The sequence below is a fragment of the Python bivittatus genome, unplaced genomic scaffold (assembly GCF_059951505.1).
Source record: "Python bivittatus isolate LINGU-HERP-01145 unplaced genomic scaffold, Pbiv_v1 ctg000700_np1212, whole genome shotgun sequence".
NCBI classification, from domain to species: domain Eukaryota; kingdom Metazoa; phylum Chordata; class Lepidosauria; order Squamata; family Pythonidae; genus Python; species Python bivittatus.
Window position 1 is genome coordinate 43,593,539 of NW_028277098.1, and position 22,618 is coordinate 43,616,156.

The 22,618-nt window shown below is 36.6% G+C and overlaps 3 protein-coding genes across 8 annotated transcripts in view; 1 reads left to right on the plus strand and 2 right to left on the minus strand.

Annotated features, from left to right (window-relative positions):
• On the plus strand, positions 1 to 10,244 carry IFT25 (intraflagellar transport 25). Of its 3 annotated transcripts, none has more exons than XM_025169473.2 (5): positions 1 to 140; positions 1,805 to 1,911; positions 2,943 to 3,011; positions 8,527 to 8,570; positions 9,718 to 10,244. In XM_025169473.2, exons 1-5 carry the CDS (start codon positions 121 to 123, stop codon positions 9,838 to 9,840), a joined length of 363 nt encoding a protein of 120 aa, XP_025025241.2. In that variant the 5' UTR covers positions 1 to 120; the 3' UTR covers positions 9,841 to 10,244. The 3 variants fall into 3 exon arrangements, with proteins under 3 accessions (XP_025025241.2, XP_007432776.2, XP_087984587.1); XM_007432714.4 differs by lacking the exon at positions 1 to 140 and adding an exon at positions 1,068 to 1,252; XM_088128461.1 differs by lacking the exons at positions 1 to 140; positions 2,943 to 3,011 and adding an exon at positions 1,068 to 1,252.
• DIO1 (iodothyronine deiodinase 1) lies at positions 10,242 to 15,595 on the minus strand. The gene is made up of 4 exons (XM_007432715.4): positions 15,197 to 15,595; positions 13,083 to 13,226; positions 11,774 to 11,973; positions 10,242 to 11,280 (listed from the first exon to the last, which is right to left on the minus strand). Exons 1-4 carry the CDS (start codon positions 15,525 to 15,527, stop codon positions 11,218 to 11,220), a joined length of 738 nt encoding a protein of 245 aa, XP_007432777.2. The 5' UTR covers positions 15,528 to 15,595; the 3' UTR covers positions 10,242 to 11,217.
• YIPF1 (Yip1 domain family member 1) overlaps positions 15,294 to 22,618 on the minus strand; it is a 21,133-nt gene continuing 13,808 nt past the window's right edge. For 3 of the 4 annotated variants that reach the window (XM_007432717.4, XM_025169474.2, XM_025169475.2), the window contains exon 10: positions 21,191 to 21,831. The gene's annotated coding sequence lies outside the window, so the exon portion shown is untranslated. Of the gene's footprint in view, positions 15,431 to 21,190; positions 21,832 to 22,618 lie in introns of those variants that run through there. The other variant, XM_088128460.1, reaches the window with a different exon arrangement.

Here is a 22,618-nt window from a genome sequence, read left to right on the forward strand (position 1 = left end):
AACACTCACTAGAGTCAATGGATCTAATAGATCTATGGAACACTCCAGCAACTGAAGAAGTATACATGAAAATGAGTGAAAAATCAAGATGAATTCGACATAAAGTCGCTTTGGCTGAACATGTTGCTTTGGGTGGCGAGGTGAGTCGTAAACCCCGAACTGCCAAGGGATGAGTAGTTTTGTTACAACATTTTAAAGCATCATTACACAAATCCCATTGTTGTACAAAGAGCAGTGGACATGCTTTGCTGCAACCTGCTCCAAAATTCTTTTTCAGCGTGGGAGTTGTAGCCTCAATTCAATTCAAGGCCGCTCAGTTGGGAAAGTCTGCAGTACTCGTTCCGACACCTTCGAACAAAACTGCAGAATAGGATTATGTCACTTTCCAACCTGCGTATTATAGTTCATAATTAATTGGCTGTTAACTTTTAGAGGGATGATTTCAGTGGACAATAGGTACAACCATTGTTCTTATCCTGAATGCATTCACTCAGCTGGAAGTACAGTACTGTAAGATCATTGAATACCGGCTTTGAGAAAAGTCTCTATTATTCAAGTAATTATCACTGTAGGTTCCACATTTTATTTTCCTGTTTAGAAACTCAATCATGGGATTCCAACCTTGCAACTCACTGAATTGGCGTTCATGAAAACGTAGGCAACTATACAGTCACTGTTTAATGCCGTTATTTTTGCTCCACCAGATTGTCTCCTTTGGTAACTGAACTCAGTGAAGCTTACCAATAACTAGGCACCTATAGAATTACGTGGTTAATTTCACTCCAAATAACCATGGATCGTATTTATATTTGCAGCATTTATTTATTAGATATTTACACATTCAAAAATGTCACAAATCCCTATGCAAAGAAACATCCCGTTTGGGAAAGAGGAGCAAACGCCAGCTCTACTCTTTGCTCCTACAGTACTTCCTCCAAGGTAGGAAAAGACATCTGCCACAGAGAGCCGTTCTCTTCGTTCCAGAGGAAACAACGGCGTTTAAGCGGAAGTCCTCCTGGAAAGAGGGAGGCGGAGCCTGATGGTGACGCCACTTCCGGGCTTTCACGTTAGGTGCTGCTAGGCAACTGAGCCGCTCGCACAGTGAGAGGGAGAAGAGACGCTTTGTGCCGACAGTTAGCGAAGCTTGAGCCGCAATGAAGTTTACAGACTACTGCCTCAGCTCGGAGGGAGCTGGTGTTATTTTAGCAACATCCAGTGATGAAATACACCCTCCGGAAAACATAATTGACGGGTGAGCCTTGAGTCTTCGGGGTCGTTTTGAGTATTGAAAGGATTGACTGATTCCTTAGGACAGTGTTTCTCCACCTTGGCAACTTTAAGATGAGTGGACTTCAACTCATGCTGGCTGGGGAATTCTGGGAGTTGAAGTCCACTCATCTTAAAGTTGCCAAGGTGAAGAAACATTGCTTTAGATTATGGATTTTAAAGTCATGTTAAAGTTGCCAAGGTTGAAAAAAACTGCTTTAGGAAGTAAATCTCCTTTATGTGGTTTCAGAAATGGCTGAAACTTAAGTATAGTGAAAGAATTCAAGATTTTAGAAATCTGTTTATTTGTTGTATTATACTTATACCCTCCCTTTTCCCCAGAGAGTTCAAGGGAAAGTATGTTTTTCTATTTCTCATGTTATTATTCTCACAGCAGCCTTTCAAGGTAGGCTAGGCTAAAAAATATGGGTAGGTTCACACATTATGTTAAGCCGTGGTTTGTTTAACTATGTTGAAACCGCATTTGGCCAGTTTCACACAGTATGATTTATAATTGTATTTTATTCTCTCCTAATAGGCGATCTGAAACTTTTTGGACAACAACTGGGATGTTTCCTCAGGAATTTATTATTTCTTTTCATAAATGTGTGACTATTAGCAAACTCAAAATTCAGTGTTATTTAGGTGAGTTATAATATTTATGTTTGTTTATGTTTTCAAATTATATGTCATTACTGCAATTTTATATACCATTCTTAATTTAATATTCCATAATACTTCATGTAGTGAAGTACATAATACTTCATATAGTGTATACCTCATATCGTGAAAAAATAGTCATGCCTTTATAGTACTACTTTGGAATACTGTATAGACATTTCTACTTTAGAAGAATTAGGCCATGGCTCATAATATTTTTTACATACTATATTCATAAGAAAGTATTTGTAATTATTAATATGAGTTGTGGAGGCAATTCTTTTTTATAATATTTTATAATTCTTTGTGGGTACGCTTGCTTGTGTTTTTTCCCAAGGTAATTTATTTTTCTGTTGCATTCACACCACCTCTTTTAAGCTCAAGTACACTCTTTCAACAGATTATGGGTTTTGTCAGCACTTTTAATACTGATCAGTCATTAGAAGGAGACTATAATTTGTGGTGTTCATGGTTCTGTAGATCTAAGCAGCTATGTGGGAGATAGGAAATGTATGTGATTTTCTTTTGCGTGTGTGATCCCTAGAACCCCTTCGATTGCATGTTACTGAAAATTGTGACCTGGTTTCCCATTGTTTTGGGACAAAAAAATGCCTAAAATTGCTGTATGCCCTAAAATAGGATGAATACAGAGAAACCCAAAACCCAAAACCCAAATTATCATGGTCCCAAATGTTTTATATCATTGTCCTGCCCATTGTGTATTTCAATCCTCTATCCCCAAAAGGTGTCCATAACAAATTATTTTTTGTACACAGAGAACATATTGATCACAGACCACAAATGCTTCTCACATTTGACATAGCCTAGCTTTCTGTTGTACTTTAACAGTTCTGCATTTGATCATTTCCTTTTGTGAATTGTAAAAATGAAATTAGTCTTACAAGTGCACTTGTGCTAAAGCTAAGAATTATTTTATTAACAATTTTGAAATATTAAAGTGGAACTAGTATTCTTACAATGCAACCAATATGATTTTTTAAAAATATTGTCTTTAGTGCAGAGATTACAGATTGAAAAAAGTATATCTAAAGATCCAGTTGATTTTGAACAATGCATTGAAAAAGGTAATTATATTTAATATAGTTATGATAGTGGATGATCATAATTTAATACTCAATTCAATCAAGTCTGGGTGCTATGGTTATTGAAAATAAAGTTTGTTGCTCAATTTTTGTATAAGATTGGGCTAATAGTATAGAATTAAAAATTCAGAGCAGATTTTGTAAGATTCTTAGATTTCAATATTACCTTTGTAATCTACAGAACCAAAGGCTATTTCAGTATTTTTTACAAGTTGAGTTGTTGTACTTAGCAAACAACAGTTGATTCTTTGTTATGCTTTATCCCATTGTAAATTCCAGGCATGCTCTGAATTCAAGCTGACCATTTCTTTGATATGTGGCCATAGGAAAAAGTCAGTGCCCCCAATTCTTCCCTACCTTGTTAGGGAAGAACAGTCCGCAACAGTGGGTAACATTATGGACTCTGGTTTTCTTTTTCATAATGATATGTACCATTATGGTATATAGATTAAGATATGTACAGTAGTGGAATAATCTACCTATGGAGACTGTGGTTTCCCTACCTCTGAGGTTTTTTAACTAGAGGCTGAACAGCCATTTCTCATAGATGATTTAGTTGGTTTTCCTGCACATTGAGGAGAGTTGGTCTAGATGATCCTTGCAGTCCCTTCCAAATCTACAGTTATGTGACTGTGATTCTGAGATGTATAGATACATCAAGATATGAATACTGATTTACGTCCTCACTGGCTGCCAGTTAATGTGCTATGAAATTAAAAAGTGGGTTAACCAACTTAAACCAAAGGATGCACAAGGTAGTGATTTCTTAACAGCAAAAATTATCTGTAACAATTTAGAATGGTGGATCCTGGTTTTAGTCTCCCCCTTTGGTTTCACTGATTGCTCTACAATGGTTCCAAAAGACTGGGGTATAACAATAATAGTCCCTTTTATAAAAAGGGGGAAAGGGTCTTACCAGTTATCACCCTAAAAGTCTACTAAGCATTATTAGCAAAATTTATGCCAAACATTTAAATACAAAAATATTAGATTGGCTGGAAGTAGAACAAATCCTTGCAGAGGAGTAGGCTGGCTTTAGAGCTAATCACTCTTCCCTTGATCTTGCCTTTATTTTACAGTACCTGGAAGAAAAGTGTATGGCTAAAGCAGCATTTGCCCTATACTGTATGCAGCTTCTGTTGATTTTATGTTTGCTTTCTACTCAATATCCAGACCTAAGATGTCAGATAAACTCATCAATTCCATTATTGACAGACATATATTATTATTGCTGTTTAAGCTTCATGAAATCCCTACCTAAAAATCTAATTTACATCACAAGACCACCTAATTAAAGCAATTACCTTGGTGTGGGAAGATAAGTAGGTTTGTATGTTGGCACCACTATTATTTAATTTTTATATAAACTCTGGCCACCTATCTGAACATCCTGACTTTCCCCCCACAATGGTAGCTCATAGGTTTCAATATGCCAATTATATAGTTTTATCTCAGACTTTCACTGGACTAAAACTTGCCCTAAGATTGCTAGCTATGCACCGTAGGGACTGTGCAAAGACAAAAATAGTGGTATTGGCTAAACATCTTAGAATTCAGAAGCAGCAACTTAAATAGCCCTGAAATCAAACAATTCAAGGTCTTTAAATGTCTTGGAATAGTTTTTTTGGTCTCCAATGGGAGACATGCTCATCTGGACTATGTAGTCCAGAATGCTCAAAAATCAGCATTTGGCAATTAGAACTTTCTGTTGATGAAGGGATGCCTGCTGCCTTAAAGCTATTTTCTGTCAAAGGGTGCTCCTAGCTTTTGTACAGTGTGCAGCATGGGCCTTGTGATAATAACTCAAAATTAGAAACTGCAGTCAAAGTTTTTAAGAATCATCTTTCATGTTCCATTCCATGTTTCAGTGTTGTCTTCCTTTTGGGTGCTAGAGTTAATTAAGATAAAATCCAAGTTATGACTAATTTTCTTTGCTTATTGGTTAACATTAGTATTTTTATCCACTGGCTTGACCCCTCTGATATTAGAAGATAATTTTAACGCTAAATGGAAGAGATACCTATCAGAAAAAAACCTGCATTTTAATGGATTCTCTCAAGAATCCTTCTGTCTCTGGGGCACAAGCAGGCTAAGAAAGTATTGACATAACGTGTTCTGGACAATTAGATCAGTGTTACCTGCCTAGAGATGTATTTTTAACTGTGGAGTCCTTGGGGTTCTCTGAGCTTGAAATGAGACCATCATTTCACCTTCATCTATGTGTATATCTTTGATTTTCTGGAGGCATTGTAGTGAGGAGTTGATAGAATACTCACTCTTCTCTGTGAGATGTCCAAGCTTTTTTGTCGGTTCTTTCGCTATGTTGTATGTTGGAGTCCCTGATAAAGATACAATTGGTCGGAGCGGTATGTCAGGCTTGTGTATTTTTGGTCGTCCATAGAAGCGTGGGAGGAGGAGTCCACTACTTTTCATACGCCACTGTTCTTCCTATGTGATCGGGCCTTTCTTGGTTAGGTCATTAAGGGTTCTCTTGATTAGGCTGTCTAGTTTCTCAAGGAACAACTAGAACTGATCATGACCCCAGAGCATACTAATATACTGACAACCACCATCCAGAACACATCCCGAAGACAAGTGGAGAAAAGAAAAAGAAAACTTCAAACTAAACTACTCAAATTAAACCCCGGAAACAAAGAGGTACCCCAACCAGAATGGGTAATCAACATGTCCAGCTGGCCATTATCCACTGCAGAACACAATATCCTCCAGAAAATCCTCAACTATAACATGATGCTAATCAACTAGAATTCGGCGCAGCCCTAGAAGCAGCATTCAAAACTACAAGACTTAACCCAGAGACCCAAGAAAACATCATACCACAGATCAGAAGAACACGGTATCAACACCAACTCAAAGCAAAGGATAGGGCAGCCGTCAGTAGCCTAAGGAAGGACCAATCCATCATCATCCTCCCAGCAGACAAAGGCCGAACCACAGTTATTATGGATAAATCACAATACCTGCAAAAAGCCAAAAAGTTATTAGAGGACAAAGAAACCTACATCTCAGTTAACACCAACCCAATACAGAAACTAGACAACCTAACTGACAAAAAAGCTTGGACATCTCACAGAGAAGAGTGAGTACTCTATCAACTCCTCACTACAATGCCTCCAGAAAATCAAAGATGTACACATAGATGAAGGTGAAATTATGGTCTCATTTGATGTCACAGCACTCTTTACGTCCATAAACCCAGAACTAGCAAAAAAATCCATATCAGCAGTACTACACAACACACCCGACCTAACCAAATACACCTAGATCCAAATACCCAAAATCATGGACCTCATCCACCTCTGCCTCACTACCTATTTTCAGTCTGATGGACAAATATACCAACAAATCAAAGGCACAACCATGGGATCACCACTGTCAGGACTTATTGCAGAGATTGTAATGCAACGCCTAGAACCTGTAGCACTTCCACACATACAACCTAAAGTATGGATCCGGTATGTAGATGACACCTTTGTTATAATAAAAAAGGAACAACTAGAGAAGACACATGAAACCATCAACAACATCTTCAGAGGAATAAAATTCACTAGAGAGGAAGAAAACAACAACACACTACCCTTCCTGGATATCCTCATCAGTAGAGGAAACAACAGTAAATTAGAAACCCAAGTTTATCGGAAGACAACCCACACTAATCAAGTACTCCATTACCAAAGTAACAACCCAACCTCCCATAAGAGGAGCTGTGTAAGAATGTTATTCAAACGAGCACAAATGCATTGCAGCAACCCAAAACAGCAGAAAAGGGAAACAGACCACCTATACATCTTCCAACAAAATGGATATCCATGCAACTTTATCAAAAAGTGCCTGACCACTCAACCTACTGCAACACAACCAACACAAGCTATGAAAAGGATCGCACTGCCATACATCAGAAACGTCTCAGAAACCACCAACAGACTATTTCAACCACATGACATCTCTATAGCACACAAACCAACTAAAGCCCTCCAAAATATCTTAAGTAAACCAAAAGACCCAGTAGCACAAGAAGAAAAACAGGAGTCATCTACAACATACAGTGTAAGGACTGCAACAAACACTGTGTAGGACAGGCAGGCAGAAGGCTGGCAGAGCGTATCCATGAACACCAACTAGCAGTCAGAAGACATGATGAAAACTCCTTAATCTCACAACACATGGACAGACTTAACCATAGTTTTAACTGGGAAACTGCAAAAAAATGCAAGGGAATTCTTGGAAGCTTGGTATTCAGACAAGGCAGCAATCAACAGACACATAGAGATAAACAGCATCTACACACTATTCAAAAGAGACAATAGAAAAGAAAACAAAAGACCAGAAGATCACCTCACCAGCAATCATCACCCAGAGAAGCAAAGGTTACCACCAGGCACACAATCAAGCAGTGAACAATACCCTAATCAAGGATCTACCAAAGGAACAAAACAAAACCTCCACCTCCACCAACGCTGGCAGCACATGCCACAGTATATAAACAGAGAGCAAACCCATCCCATTCTAGCACTGAAGATGTTGCCTAGCCAGGTAATGAAACATTTGCAAGAAAAGAAGCAAGCTCAGAGAACCCCAAGGACTCCACAGTTCAACCCTGAGCTACACATATTCACTTCTATTGGTACCACATGTATTTTTAAGTAAGCAGTCTCCCTTTTTAGCCCTGCAACATATTTAAATTTTATCAGAGTTTCTAAATTGAAGAGCCTCTAATACTAGATTGGTTTAATGTCTTGCCATCAGCTGTTTTAGGCAGATATAAGAAAATACTCTATGGTGCTCAGTTACATGGCATAGGAGCTATTAGGAATCTACTGCCCGTTATATTGCGTGTTTTACAGAGATCTTAGAGCCTGCTTTATTTATCCTCAAGTAGTAAAATATCCAGAGCACACGGATCTCTTTTATACCCACAATCTTTTATCTGGCCAGTGAGACTATGTCTCTCTGGATTTTGCTAAGTTTTGCTATACAGAATTACTTCCAACCTTTCCTAATTGTTGTTGTTTGCTGACTAAAATAAAAACATTGATTGATAGATGATAAAGTATTCTATTGTTGTATATATACCATATATGCAGCAGTTTTAGATTTAAAGTTTTAGTGTTACCAGTATAATCTGTTTAGATTTTATTTATTAATATTTCAGTTAGAAGTTTTGGTTTTAAATAATATTATGAACTTAGTTTAGGCTCAGAATTTTAGTATTTAGTATTACTAATAACTTGCCTTTATATTTATATATAAGAAGTCACTTGAAATTTTATTTTCTGTTTTGTAATTCTTGTTGTTTGACCGCTTTTATGTTGGTTATTTAACATCAAAATATGGGTAAATTCTTAGGGGTAGGATTAGTTGATTTTTAATTTTTTTTACTGGATTAAGTATTGGTTCTAGTAAAGATGTAAGAAACCATTTGTACATTTTAATTATTTTCTAGAGTTATATTAAATTGTATAATTTTTACGTTCAGAGTTGCAATGTAAAGATGGGGAACTACAAATGGAAGATTTTTCTGTAAGTATCTTTAGTATTAACACAACATAAAAGATAATGAGTTTTTAACTGAGCTAAAGTATTGAATTTTTTAAAAAATGGATGTTTGGAAATATTGATTTATTAGATTTACATTGTAATCTGAAGAAAAGTATCAGAAAAATCTGAAAAGTATTTTTATGTTTATACTATGATATATGGCCATAAGAGTTGACAGCACTTAAGCAACTTTAGGCTAATCTTAAACATGGTTGAACCTGGTTACTTCTTGGATGGGAGGATTCTAGGAAATCCAAGGACATAGGCTAGACAGGGAACTTAAAAAATAAACAGACAGAGGGAATGGCAAACCACTTCCATATTGCTGGAAATAAAACTATGTGTCCCTCTAGTTACCAGGGGCTGAGCTCAGCGTGAGGGAGGTTTTTTTTTTTTTTTTTTGGCATGTTCTGCATGAAAATCTAAAATACAAAAATGGCAGCCAAACCCACATATCTGAAATTACTGAGTTAATGCTAGTGATGATTGAGAAGTGCTTTTAAAACTTGTTCACATTAATTAGTTACTTATATACATGATGCACACCTAAGCCTACTAAGAAGCAAGTTCCACTGGGCTTAGCAGAACTGTCAGGTAAAAATGTTTTTTTAAAGATTGTAGGCTGTGTACTGTATTATGTATAGGATTATTAAGATGAATTCATGATTGTTGACATCTTAGCATTTTGGATGTTATTGTAATTTGTGTATTTCTGTGTAAATAGAGATCTCTAGTTGCAATTACATATAAATATTTAACTTCAAGATATGTAATACACTAAGTCTCCAAGGTTGACAATTTTCTACAGATTATTGAATGTCAAGCAAAATGGTAATAATATAGGGACATTCTGTTCATAACAAGCTTTTAAGCGATCTGAAGTATCTGCCACCAAAGTATGGCTGTGAAAATGGAATATATGAAGTGGTACACTACTACAGCATTTTATAATGCTGAGTAGTGTAGCACTTCATATATTCCATTTTCAACATTTGACAGCAAATGTTTAAATGTTTAAATCTTATACTGAAACTTCTCCCATGGAAATTAATGAGATTTTAAAATGCTTCATTTGGTTACATCATATCTATAGTTTATTGCTGTTAATATATTTTTTTCTCTTTGTCAGTTTCCTGAGATCCAAGCTACGTATCTTCGAGTCATCATTTTATCTGCTTTTGATGCTTTTGTGTCAGTTCATAGGGTGATAGCAGAAGGACTATCGCAAGAAAGTTCAAATTCAATATTTTGATTGCAATACATTCAACACTATATTATAAACCTTTTTAAAAATGTAGCTGGCATTAATGCAGTATAATGACTCTTTAAGTACACTAACTGCAGTTGGCTTTTAATCTTCTTAATGGAAATTTGTTAAAAATCTCAACTGATGAACATTGTTTGAAATGGTAATATTTATATGATGATGTATATTATAGCTGAGGTGGAAAAATAGTCAAGAATGTTCATTCATCAAAACCTCTGTAATGTTGCCCAATATCTTCAGTGCAGCTTAACTGATAAGAAATAGTTGATCTAGTCTGGGCCAATCTTTCCTTTTAGACTGCAAGGTTCCACTCCATCATTTTATCAAGTGACAGTCACTATATAATAAGATGATACCATATTTAAAGAAAACAAATTCAAGCTGGACAAGATTTTTGGACACAGTTTAATATTATTTAATTTAGCATCTTGTTTCTATAAATATTTTTTCCATATCAGGTCATAGTTCTCCATGTTTTAAACTATGACTATCATAAACAAATATTAATAGAAACAAAAGTAAGAAAATTATTACAACTATTCCATTCAGAAAGTTCTTCTCTGCAAACACCATTAAGTCTAGGCATGATTGTGCTTCTATCCTTAAGTGAAGAGGTCTGGGTTCAAAGGATCATATGCACCTGCACATGTTGGAGTTTCATAGTAGTCATGCATGTAAGTCTGTTACAAATACCAGCTGGTGCTGCAGCAATGTCCTGTGTAGGCATCCAGAAAGTTTGGTTCTGTACAAAGGCTGCTTCTGTTCAGAATATCTTGCAGATCCAAATGACCACAGACTAACAATTCCAAATACAGCTCTGTGGGAGGAATATGATTGGGAAGTGTACGCTGTCATGCTCCTGTCACTAAAGAAGAGATCACTGGCCTGTTTGACCATTGAGGAGCTGTTTTATATGAAGCAAGCCATCATGTGATCCTGACTATTTCCATTATGTCATTTCAGTTCCATTTTTAAAAAAATTAACCATGATTTCAAATATGATTGAAACTCTGGTGAGTCATTTCAGTTGAATGGCTTGCTTACCCAAAAAAATCACAAAGATACTTTTCAAATGTCTAAAGTAATATGTGCATCCATTGCTGGCAATTACAAGGATGGAGATTAGCATTTGCAAGTAATCTAGAGTGAATATAATAAATAGATGGTTAATTTATTGTTTGTGTTTGTATTTAATTGAGAGTTTATGACTGCTGATTACATAACAATGTACAAGTTTTCACCTTTACCCTTTCTAAATGTATACAGCCCCTTCTAAATAAAAAATACTTTTAAAAAATGTAATCAGGCAATGGAATCTGTGTGCTGCTCACAAACAGGTTGCTTTGGGGTGGTTTTTTGGATTTAAAGTTCTTCCAAAAATTCACGTACTTCTTGTGGACAATAATGCCAGGGTCCTGGTCTACCCTGTAAAAAGGAAAAAAAAAATCCCTTGACCAATTTCTAAGAAAGGGAATATAGAGTATAGGCAAAAGATCCTAAAATACTATAAAGAGATTAAAAATTATAAAATATTATACAGAGATTAAAAGATTAGGCTTTTCATGAAAGCATGTAGTGTAAGACTATGTAGCATCTTGCAATTATTTAATGCAATTTAATAATAGGATGCCAGTTATTTCAGAATTGGGTAAAGTAGACAAGATTACATTTCCCCGACTGAATTAGATGCTATTTTCTTTCAGATATGGAAAATAAACAGCAAAACATAAGATGTTGCATGAAAATATGCATAACGATGCACTGAGTTTACTTGTTTTTTAAAAAAAGCAATTCCAGACAGCATTTTCCCCCAAGCCAACTTATCTCTCCCACAAGGTTTCAGGTACATGTTTAGCTTTGCAAGCAACCAGGCCTTACTGTACATCATATAAATATGTACAGTAATAACTTTTTTTACCTTATACACAACCTTTCCCTTTTGAAGCACATACAGTCTTTCTGGCAGAGCTGCATATTTATTACTGCTCAAGTTTTCCATTGTGTCTAGAACCACTGGACATAAGGGTTGCTCTTTTAGGAGGATCTGTGCAGCCTGTATACGATCTTGGAGGGTTTGGTGACTTTTAATGACAATATTGTTCTTAAAAGCCCATCCATCTAAAACAAAGAACACAATTAGACTAATGATATTGCATATGTTCATTCTTACATTTAGTAATAGAAGTGGGATCTGTAACAGCATGGAGTTTCTTGGTTTTGTACTGTAGCAACTCCACTTCCATTCCTATTTTCTTTTTCCTTCCAGAAGTACAAAACCATGAAACTGCCAAGTCTTATGGGCTATTTCTTATCATGCCTACACCTAAATGACTCTCTACAATTGTCCTATCATCTTCCAGAGTTGTTTTTTTTATCTGCGCTCAGTCGTTACCGACTCTGCAGTAACTGCTTGGACGAGTCCTTGCAGTTTTCAAGGCAATTGTTTCGGAAGTGGTTTGCCAGAGCCTCCTTCCTAGAGCAGAGCCCAGCTGGCGAGCGCAGGAGGCGGGGTTTCCGTTGCTTCGTGCCCTTTTCTGGCACGCGCGGTTTTTCGCGCTTACCGGCAACTGCTCCCAACTCCTTTTTTGCAAGGCGCCGCCAGCATTTTTCCTCCCACCGGAGTGAGAGTACCCATTAATCTACTCGCGTAAGTTTTCAAACTGTTGGGTTTACAGGAACTGGGGAGGAAACAGGAGCTCACCCTGCTAACGCGAAGGCTGGACTCGAACCGCTGAAGCGTCGACCAGTTCTGGCCGGCAACTTTCAGCGTCATTAAGCCGCTGCGCCACCGCGTCCCCCTTTTCCAGAGTCTACTGGCTGATAAATATACAATGAATGTATGGCTTTGATACCATACCTTTTATTACAGTTTTTGGTTCTATTCATGCAGATAAGAGGTTACAAGTGTCAGAGAAAGCAGTGGAGGGTGCTTTCTCTGAGCTGTTGGTTCTCAACAGAAGCCTTTCTTAAATTACATTTGACTTAGACAACCAAATATTGGGGGTTTTATGTTTTTGGAGATTATACATATTTGATATACTATTGTTTTCCAAGTTAAATTAGCTTCCTCTATCACATAAAGTTAAGCCTGCTGCATTAAGATGTAAGGTTTATATTTAAGAAGAAATGCATCCAGATCAATAACCTGGAATACAGTTGTTTATGTTTCTCATCTTTTAACCATCAAACAATCTAATAAGTATACTCCTTTAGCACACTTGCCTTACCTGAGGCATGAGCTTCTTCAATGTAGATTACAAGAAAGTCTGCTATAGATTTGAAATCTTCAACAAGTTTATTAAACTCGCTAAATTTGAATATAAATGAGGGTCAGGTACAACTTCCAAATGTTAGGACCAAAGGCCTGTTACCTGCAAGAAACACAGAGCAGTCTTGGGAGATAAGGATAGGCGTTTGAGATCCTTATCCTCAAAGAATAAGGATAGTTATAGTTCTCATATTTATTAGGGAGTTGTTATTTGCAGCTGACATGGTACAAATAATTTAAGTATTTGGTCACATCTTTGTACATATGAGACGCCTAAAATTTAGTGACTGATTAATACAACATTTGAAAGATTTAAAAGGACAACATGCTTCAAAATTAGGCTTTTATTTTTGTGCCTTTTCAAACAAGTTTTTTTTTTTAACAGTTTCCCCATTTTTCCCTTTCAGTACTGAAAATACATCAAGCAGAAAAAATATAATAGCTGCACAGTCTCTTTTTACTGATAGCTCTGGAATTCATCTGTCTAGACCAATGTTTCTCAACCTCAGCATCTTTAAGATGTGTGGACTTCAACTCCCAGAATTCCCCAGCCAGTGCTGGCTAGGGAATTTGGGGAGTTGAAGTCCACACATCTTTAAGGCGTTGAGGTTGAAAAACACTGGTCTAGAAGTACTCATTCCAACACATGAAACCAGTTCATTTATCAAGAACTTGTTAATGTCACATGGATAATTTTGCTAAGATTATTTTATGATGATACAATTCTAATTCTCAGTAATAGCATGGTAGGATAAAGAACAACATAAGTGTCCTCTGTAATTGTTTTAACGTGGCATTTAATTTTTTTTTTCATAATCAGCATCTGCATGTTGTATAAAAATGTTAGATGGATGGCAGCATGTATTTCATTTTAAAATGTCTCTTTTCTATTTTTCCTGAAGCCAACAATAATCACAAGAAGAGCAATTCAGATTTAAAACCTTATTGGCATCACCAATGAAAATCCTCTGATTCAAATGATCTCTTGAACATTGCCTTCTTTATATTTGAGGGATTTTATGATGTGGTGAGCCATTTTTGTCTTTTAACCTATGGTTATACTTGCAATAGAATTGTATATTATAATGCTCTGATCTTTAGTTGAGCATCCATACAATCCTTCTTGATCTAAGTGATGACAACCACGACTGTTCACATAAAGCTAAGCCAGGATTTGTTGAACAAACCATAGTAGCTTGGTTCACATATAATTCCAAGCCATAGTGAATGAATTATACATCACAGTACAGCAAAACAATACAAAATTATCTCTGTTCTTCACATCACCCCTTATCAATTTCCTATCAAATGTTTTTTTGTTTGTTTGTTTTTCTAAGATATTTTGATTCAGTTACCTAGGGCAATTATTTGAAAATGCAAAATAAGTGTACAATGCCAGTTGCATACAAGTTGGGTTTTGTGTTAATTTTCAAAGCAGTGTAGTTAATTAGTTACTATGAAGTATAAGCCAGTAACTTATGAATATGTTAAGAGAGAGGGCAAAGTGCAATTTGTGTTTGTGCTGGCAATATATCTGGATTAACTGAAAATTTATCAAACTCTGTTTCTTTTCTGTGGAAGGTATTTGCTATTTATATACAGTTTTTAAGAAAAAATATCTGAGGTACAGACTCCAATCCTGCATGCATTTATTTGAAGAAAAGTATCCTTGGATCTAGTAATATATATACACATAATCTTGTATATTTGTATGCAGTATGCAATTTTATGTACAGTATATGCAATAGCATATGTTACTTATGAGCATTATTCTTGCCCACTTCAATCATACATATATAAAGTTAAATTATTATTTCCTGCTAATATAGTAAAATTAATTAAACTATTTAACTCTGTTAATTCTACTGCCACCTTACAATTTTCCCCAATTATTTTAATATGTTTTAACTCAATTCCAACCACACGACAAAATGACATGTTTAAGTTAACACACTTTATGTTTAATCAATAATGTAGAATTAGTATCCTGATTTTGATATGGGACTCCCTACTTCCCTTGTGTTATTAGCAAATGCTGTGCTTCTCAAAAGCTTTGTCGTGGTGTTTACTTACCATGCATGAAATCCAGGATGTGACGAATTTCTCCACTGAGATCTGCTACAGGGGTGTTAGGAGCAGGACAGCCTTGAAGGGCTTCATCTTCCAGCCTTTTCCATTTAACTTTCAAGACAAAGAATAAGTACGGGAAGCTGAAGAAAGTTGGACCCCAATTTTCATAGCTGAATTTTGGGTTCTCTCCTATGCTGGTTTTTCCTCCCTGCTTCAGGATATATCTCTTTACAGTATCTGGGAAGAAGAGCATACAGATTTTACCAATGATGGTAGACAGGCACACATGCAGGAGAATCCAGATCCTCTGCATAAATCTCTTCATTCTGAACATCTTGGCAGAAGGAGAGGCTCCTACATTCTGCAAAGTAGAAGCCAATGTGGAGCAAAGCGAAAAGGGGAAAAAGGGAGAGGTTGGGCCAAAGTTAATCATTGCTAGGCTTGTTAGCTACCTCAAATGACCAACATCATAACAGCTATCAGTTCTTTAACCTGAAGAAAACCCAAAGCCTTCGACAGAATGTTGGTTAAAATAAATAATGTTGTAGTGTCCAACACGTTCAGTAACAAGGCTTATATCATCTACTTAAGAATTGAAATCCAGAGAAATCTTTCCAGGAAATAACTGTAGATTTCTTCCTTGCAAAATCAATGACCTTACTTCTCTAGACAGTTTAATCAAAATATAAAACTATCTAGGGAAGTAACCCTCATTGATTTCAGTGGATTTTGCCTTGCTATCAAGTATTCAGGATTTTATTTTGTTTTTATCATGCTTAATCTTCAAGGAATACAAATGTGGGATATTTAGGACTTTCCATTTTATCATTATAAGACTCTTTTATAGTAGACTAGGTTGGGAGAGACTTCTGCATAATTAAGCCAGGATATAATCCATCACTTGTCCATTCAGGTTCAACCCTGATCCAAGACCAATATATTGTTCTGTCTTTTTATTAATTTGCTTAACCAATTGTATTTCTTGTCCACAAGTAAGAGCATCACTTTCTGATTACTAGAAACAAGTCTATATTTATAAATTTGCCCAAATCTCCCCTTGATTGGAACTAGGAAGTATTTCTCAATTTTTCCAAAATCATGGACCACTAAATAAATACTTGGAAAATACGGGGACCACCGAATTGAACAAATATAGATATCTGAATAATAAATATTTTATGTGAGAGAGAGGTATGACGCTGTTTCTGCTCTAATATTACAAAAATAATATGAAATACTATTACAAGAATAATAACCAGGATAAGAGAATATTAGTTCAAGGCATACTCCAAAGCATAGGTCAAATACCATATCCTTTTCTTTCTATTTTCACTAGAATTGTAAACCCAATTTTGCAGTTTTAGGTCATCAGGAGTGGCAGCAAGTATGGCATCTGTGTTGAACACTTCTGGATATTCACCACAATAATCCAGAAATTTGGAAGGGACTTCTCACAAAGACCACTTTCATAGCATAACATTCTCAGAAACTTGAGGTTTGAAAGATTCAGTTTGAGCAACAGTAGCAAATGAATTTTTAATTAATTCCTTGGCTATGTCCAGTTCTGGACAGTGTTCAGTAATGCTTTGTTGAAGCACATCATGGAAGTGTGTTTGGAATGAACAAAGTAACACTGAGTTGATTTCTTCCACCGAAGAATGGAGAAAATGATCAAGAATTGAAATGGAGGCAAATTTTTGTTGGTCAAACCATTCGCACCACATTTCAGACTTCTGAAGAAAAGCAGAAATCATATGCTCCACATTAAAAACTGGGATGTTATGACCCTAAGATGAAAGGTTAAGTCTATTCAGAGCACTAAGTATAGCTGAGGTAGCTGAGGTACGCTACTTGAAATCACACAAAATGTCTTTAGTGGCCTTATCATTTTCATCAAGAAATGTTTTGATCTCTCCCCATCATTCAAAAACTCTTACGAGGACTTTTTCTCACAGCTAGCTAGCCTACTTCTCCATGGAAAAGCTGAGTCTTGTATTCACTGCCCATTTCCTTACCCAGCCTGCTGAAAAGATGCGCTCAAAGCCCATATTTTGATCACGTTCACACTTCTCACAATTTGCATCAGGGCTGAACAGTCTACTATTGTTGTTTCTGATGTCAGCTGTTTTCTGAAAATAGAGCAATGTGTGGCCTTGCATTCAGGTGTGACTTTTTCACAAGTGTAGCACCGTTCTTCCTTATTTGCACATACTGGTGTTCTATCAGTGCTGTAAGACAGTGATATAAGAGATTGTGCGAAAACTTGGGTAATAATGGAAGGAATGTTGGACGTAGACACCAAGACATGAAAGAGTTTATTACTGAATTTAGCTGCAAAAAGTCTGGCAACTTACTGCATTTTCTAAGATTCTGTACCATACCCCTAAACTTGACAATAAAAATTCCTTAAAGAAATAGGTATAGTTCTTGCTTCCTTGTTTATACCTTGCTGGTACCTTGTTTGTACCTTGTACCTTATCTCTGTGCAACTCTTCTAATCCACACCATGTCTCACGAAATAGCTGGTAACAAACCTAATATCACTTCTTGTGTAGCTTGGGTTTTCAGGGATAAGAATACAAGTTCCCCACTGTGGATTTTTGATGACAAGGATGGGGGATTTTCTCAACAGCTCATCCTGCCTTCTCTCTCTATATTATTTGTCATATACTGTACTTGACAGCTGGCTTTTCAAGCTTTTTGACTATGGGTATGGGATGACATTTACCCACTTTTGTTATGGGGAGTGCAACTCCACCCTTGGCAGCAGAGATCTTTGCTTTCCAATTTGCTTTGCATTTGTGAAAAAAAATTCTACTGTATTTGTTTACCCATAAATCCATTCTGCTTTGTCTGACAATGCCACCAGAGCATTGAAGGATTCATGGGAGAGGCATCTATGCTATAGCCAGTGAAATCAACTGATTTCAAGTTGAGGATGGTAATATTTTCAATGGTACTTTAACTATTTTTTGCAAGCAAAAACAGATCAGCATCAATGGGATGCAGTCAGTGTGCTGTTGACTGGTAAATGGCAAGCAAGGAACAAATGCTTTCATGGCATCTGAACATGTGTAGTGAAGTCACTATGCAAGCCCCCCCCCCACATCCATATAAAGGGAGGGAAGGTTGTGCAGTGACATGATTACAGGGGTGGAATTTGCCACAACTTCATTCATGGTATCATTTGATGTTTTACAATATAAAACACATGGGGGTGGGTGGGTAGAGAACCATAGACTTCCAGCTCAGTGAGATCTCATTTAAGAGATGAGTTGTTTTAATTTCCAATTTGCACTTTTCTTTTTGGGTTGCTTGTATGAGATCACAGTTCCACTTGGCGCAGCCATGTGGACTCACTTTAGGTAACCACACTTGAAATCTTTTCACTATTGTTGTTTTCTGAATGTTAGTACTCCTGTGGCTACTTGTATTGTCCCTTACATACTTCAATGAACCAGTTTTCAGCCAGTGATTAATTTTTGTGAACCAATAACAAACACCCCTAGCTCTGATCTGGCAGGGTAGGTGGGTAGGTGGCAGTAAGACAGTGAATGGCTTTGGTTTAGCCAGTTGCCTGGTAGTGACAGGTGTTGAGGCAGTGAGAAAGAGGAAGAGGAACATGGGAGACAGAGCAGCTGATGGATCTACTGTATGCAAACTAGAATGGTCTGCAGACCATAGTTTGAGACTCAGTGCCTTTGTTCCATGAAAGAGTAGGATGTGGAGTTGAGCTGCCTGGAACTGGGGGAAGGGAGTATCTTGCAGAGAGAGATTCTGTATCCACCCCAGGGCCTGTCAGCTATTTTTCAGGCTACTTTTAAACATAGGTTTAGTACTTTTCTGAAACAGGTGGTCACCAAAGTCTTTGGCAAAACTAATTTATGTGTACACACACTTATAGAAAGGCTAATCAATAACATACAGTAAACCCTAGGTAAAGGACAGTTCTTCCAACTGAATGATAGGGTGTTTGCTTCAAAACAAAGGTACAGAACAGCTGTGCTTTGGTTTAGTTGAATTGACATGGGAGTTTCTCAGTGACAATAGTATTGGAAACATGTGGATGTACTCTCCAAAAAATAATTTGCTCTGCAGATGTCTTGTCTTTTTAAATCCACTATTCCTGGATATCAGAGGAAAGGGGTGTCTAATGTTAGCTTGTTGAGCAGGACTGTATTTCAATGAGTTTGGTAAATATTGTACAACAATAGTACATCAGAGATATATTCTTCCTTAATAGTTAAAATAATTTTCAAACAGTTCCATCTTGTTTTTAATTCACCAGAAGGATGCAGTATTAGGAGACAGCTGTGACCTAAGAACATAAGAAGTTCTCTACTGGATTGGACCCCTGGCCCATCTAGTCCAGGAATCTGTTTTCTCAGTGGCCAACCAACTGCACAAGGAAGCCCACTAGTCTCCCAGTAGATGGTTTTCAGAGGTAGTCACACTGCCATCAAGGCTACTAGACAATGATCCCCATGACTTCCATGAGTTGGTCCAACCCTTTTTTGAAACCAGACAAGCTAGTAGCCAGCACCATACTGTATCTCATGGTAGTGAATTCCAAGGTTTAATTATATATTGCATTAAAAAAAATCCTTTTGTCCTGATTCTTCCAAGATTCAAATTCAAAGAAGGATTGTTGTGATCTTATGCCTTAAAATGCCCTTGTCAACCGTGGCTTTAAAGAGAAGGCATTATCAACTATTATTTATTCTTTCTCAATTAAAGCAACCTCTTCAGGTGAAAAGGTAATTTGCTTCATGAGTCAGTCAAGTATTCTTGTATGTACATTTGAAAAAAATGATCCTTTTAAATCTATCAGTGCTTGAAAAAATCAGAGTAGTAACTTTCTATACATATATAGTACTGGCCAGATTTTGGCAGAAAGGGAAGTTAGCCAAGATTTTGTGTAGTAATGAAGCTTTGGCCCTAGAGAATTAAGTTGGTTCCCATATTACTGGCTTTTGGGCAAAAACTAAAAAACTATACTTTTCCACTATGCTTTCAGTGATTAATGAAGAAACTGTTACAGAGTACATTCAATAATATGGATGTAGTTATTAGATTCAGTGGCTAGACACTTTGTTGCCTGAGGCAAAATGCTAAATGGCTTTCTTTCCTACTTCATCTTTCATTTGTTCTATCATCTGTCCATTTTTCACCACTATTATTGGCCTCCTTGCTGCCCAGACCAATAGTATCTATGTATAATTCTGTTAAAATTTTGTTGATGTTCAGTGATAGATAGCTAAAATTTGAAACAAATTTTTCACCCAAAGATCGCAGAATTTTCAGAACTCGACCAAATAACAAAAATGGCTGAGACAGCTGTACAGTGTTCAAGGGCAGAAAAACCTGTTTTTATTGCACTGGTTTTATTACTGCTTTAAAACCAGATATTGGTGTTCAGATAAGGACTGTGAAGAAAGATAATTCTTTGTTTAAAAGATTATGGCAACAAACCAACACGCAAATTCCTCTGAATTCAACAAGGTTACTTCTGAATAGGCACTGATTAAAGGATCTATTTGGCAGGCAGTGAATATCAGTTCTAGGCAAAAAAGACAATCATGCTATAGTTTTACAACTGTTTTAAACCAATGATCTATGAAATATCTTCCTAGGTTATTAACTCCTACTCTTCAGCTTTAACCAAACGTAAAATGTTTTTCAGAAAGTCTTATGATGTTCTTTCCAGATCTTATCCTCAGACAGCATGGCCAGATTGGAAGATGTTGCATTATGGGGCAGCAGAAAAGCCTAAACTTATGGAAATGATTCCCAACATCTCAAGTATAGGATTGTCATTTAAAAATCCTATAAATTCTTACTGTATCTATATATAGAAATATACTTAATGAAAAGTGTCTGTAACTTTGTTAGTTTTGGCCACGTTAAATGACACAGACAAGCAGAGTTGCCCTCTTGAGGGGAAAAAGTCTGCCAAATTTTAGACTTGTAGTGGAAAAGATTATAGACACAAGTATTTAAAAATGTATATAGAGATTTCCATTTTATTAAAAACACATCAGATTTACAATAAAAACATCAAAAGAACAATAAAATACAGTGACATAAATTAATTGAAAAATGAAAGCCAAGGGGACTCAACTATTATCGGTGTAGATAAATATGAAGAAATAGTGGAGGAAAGGCCGGAACAAAAAGGTCTTTGTTGGCAAAGTGGGAACCTGCCCAATTTCAGTGAGGAGATCATTCCACACAGTAGGCCCCACACCGGAGAATTCTTCTTTTGTATCATTGCTAAATGAGCCTCAGCAGGTCATAGCATGGGAAGGAAATCATCCCCCATAAAACTGTAAAGACTAAGTACAGCTGAATTTAAAAAAAATGGTTCCTAAAGACAACAAATGTTCAACAGCAATTATTTTAATTTGGAAAGTCTTTTAAATCATTCTCCATTCCCCTCCGTAACATTTTATAGAAAAGCAGACTGCATACTTTTTTATAGACAGTATGTCTGCCTTCTTACAATATCTAGAGGTACCAAATCACACTCAAAGTTTCCTGATGGTCCAGGTTTGGTTTGGGGTTGCATCTCTTTGTGGAGCAACAAAATTACTCTCAAGCAGAGCAATTCAGCTGATTCTGAACTTCATAGAAATCTCCTAGATGATAACAGCAATTCTAAAATTAGTTATAATGAACAGACAGAAAAAATCCACAGATCCCACCCACATTCATTACACTGTCTGTTAGACACCATCTTAGATCGCTATCAAAACCTTTTAAGAACTGGTGTCACATATAATTTTGTAGGAAAGCAGTTCACAGCCAGAGACTAGTCTATATATTTCCCCTTAATAGTGGAACAAAATGGGACATTCTCCCAATCCCTAAATCCAAAAGCCCAAGAAAGCTAACACAGTACTTCAAAAATGCAATCCCAGATTACTAATAGCCTTGTAAGTAAAGCTCAGTAGCACCATGAATTTGGCTCAGAATCAAGTTGGCAACCGGTGTAGTTCTTTCAACTCTACTGTTCCTATCAGGTATATTTTGCAACAAAAGTATTTCTGGATTGTTATCAATTGCTCTCCCATATAAGATGCAATACAGCAGTCCAAATGAAAGATTACAAGAGGATCAATAAATAAGGATAGGCATCTAGGATCAACCCTAATTAGTGTGTTTGGTTAATGCTGGGCAAAGAGACTCCACACTACTAGGCCTCCAGTGACAAAACTCAATCAATAGGAGCATTCCCCTATTATGTACAGCTCCTTCACGGGTATATATCCCCATCCAGAACAAGCTGCCTATCCTCTTTCAGATCATGAGAACTACCCACTCAGTAGGACCTCCATCTTGTCAGGATTTGGTCTAGTACATATGCTCTTGGCTCAGAAGAGAAGAAAAAGAGCTGGATATTATCTGCATATTAGTAGAATCTTG

What these genes read in the sequence shown, in the direction of transcription:
- IFT25 (XM_007432714.4), top strand. Translation starts at nt 1,155, where the DNA reads ATGAAGTTTACAGACTACTGCCTCAGCTCGGAGGGAGCTGGTGTTATT. An exon ending in CAAAATTCAGTGTTATTTAG is followed by an intron (nt 1,912 to 2,942) that starts GTGAGTTATAAT and finishes TATTGTCTTTAG; the next exon opens with TGCAGAGATTACAGATTGAA. An exon ending in TGAACAATGCATTGAAAAAG is followed by an intron (nt 3,012 to 8,526) that starts GTAATTATATTT and finishes TTTTACGTTCAG; the next exon opens with AGTTGCAATGTAAAGATGGG.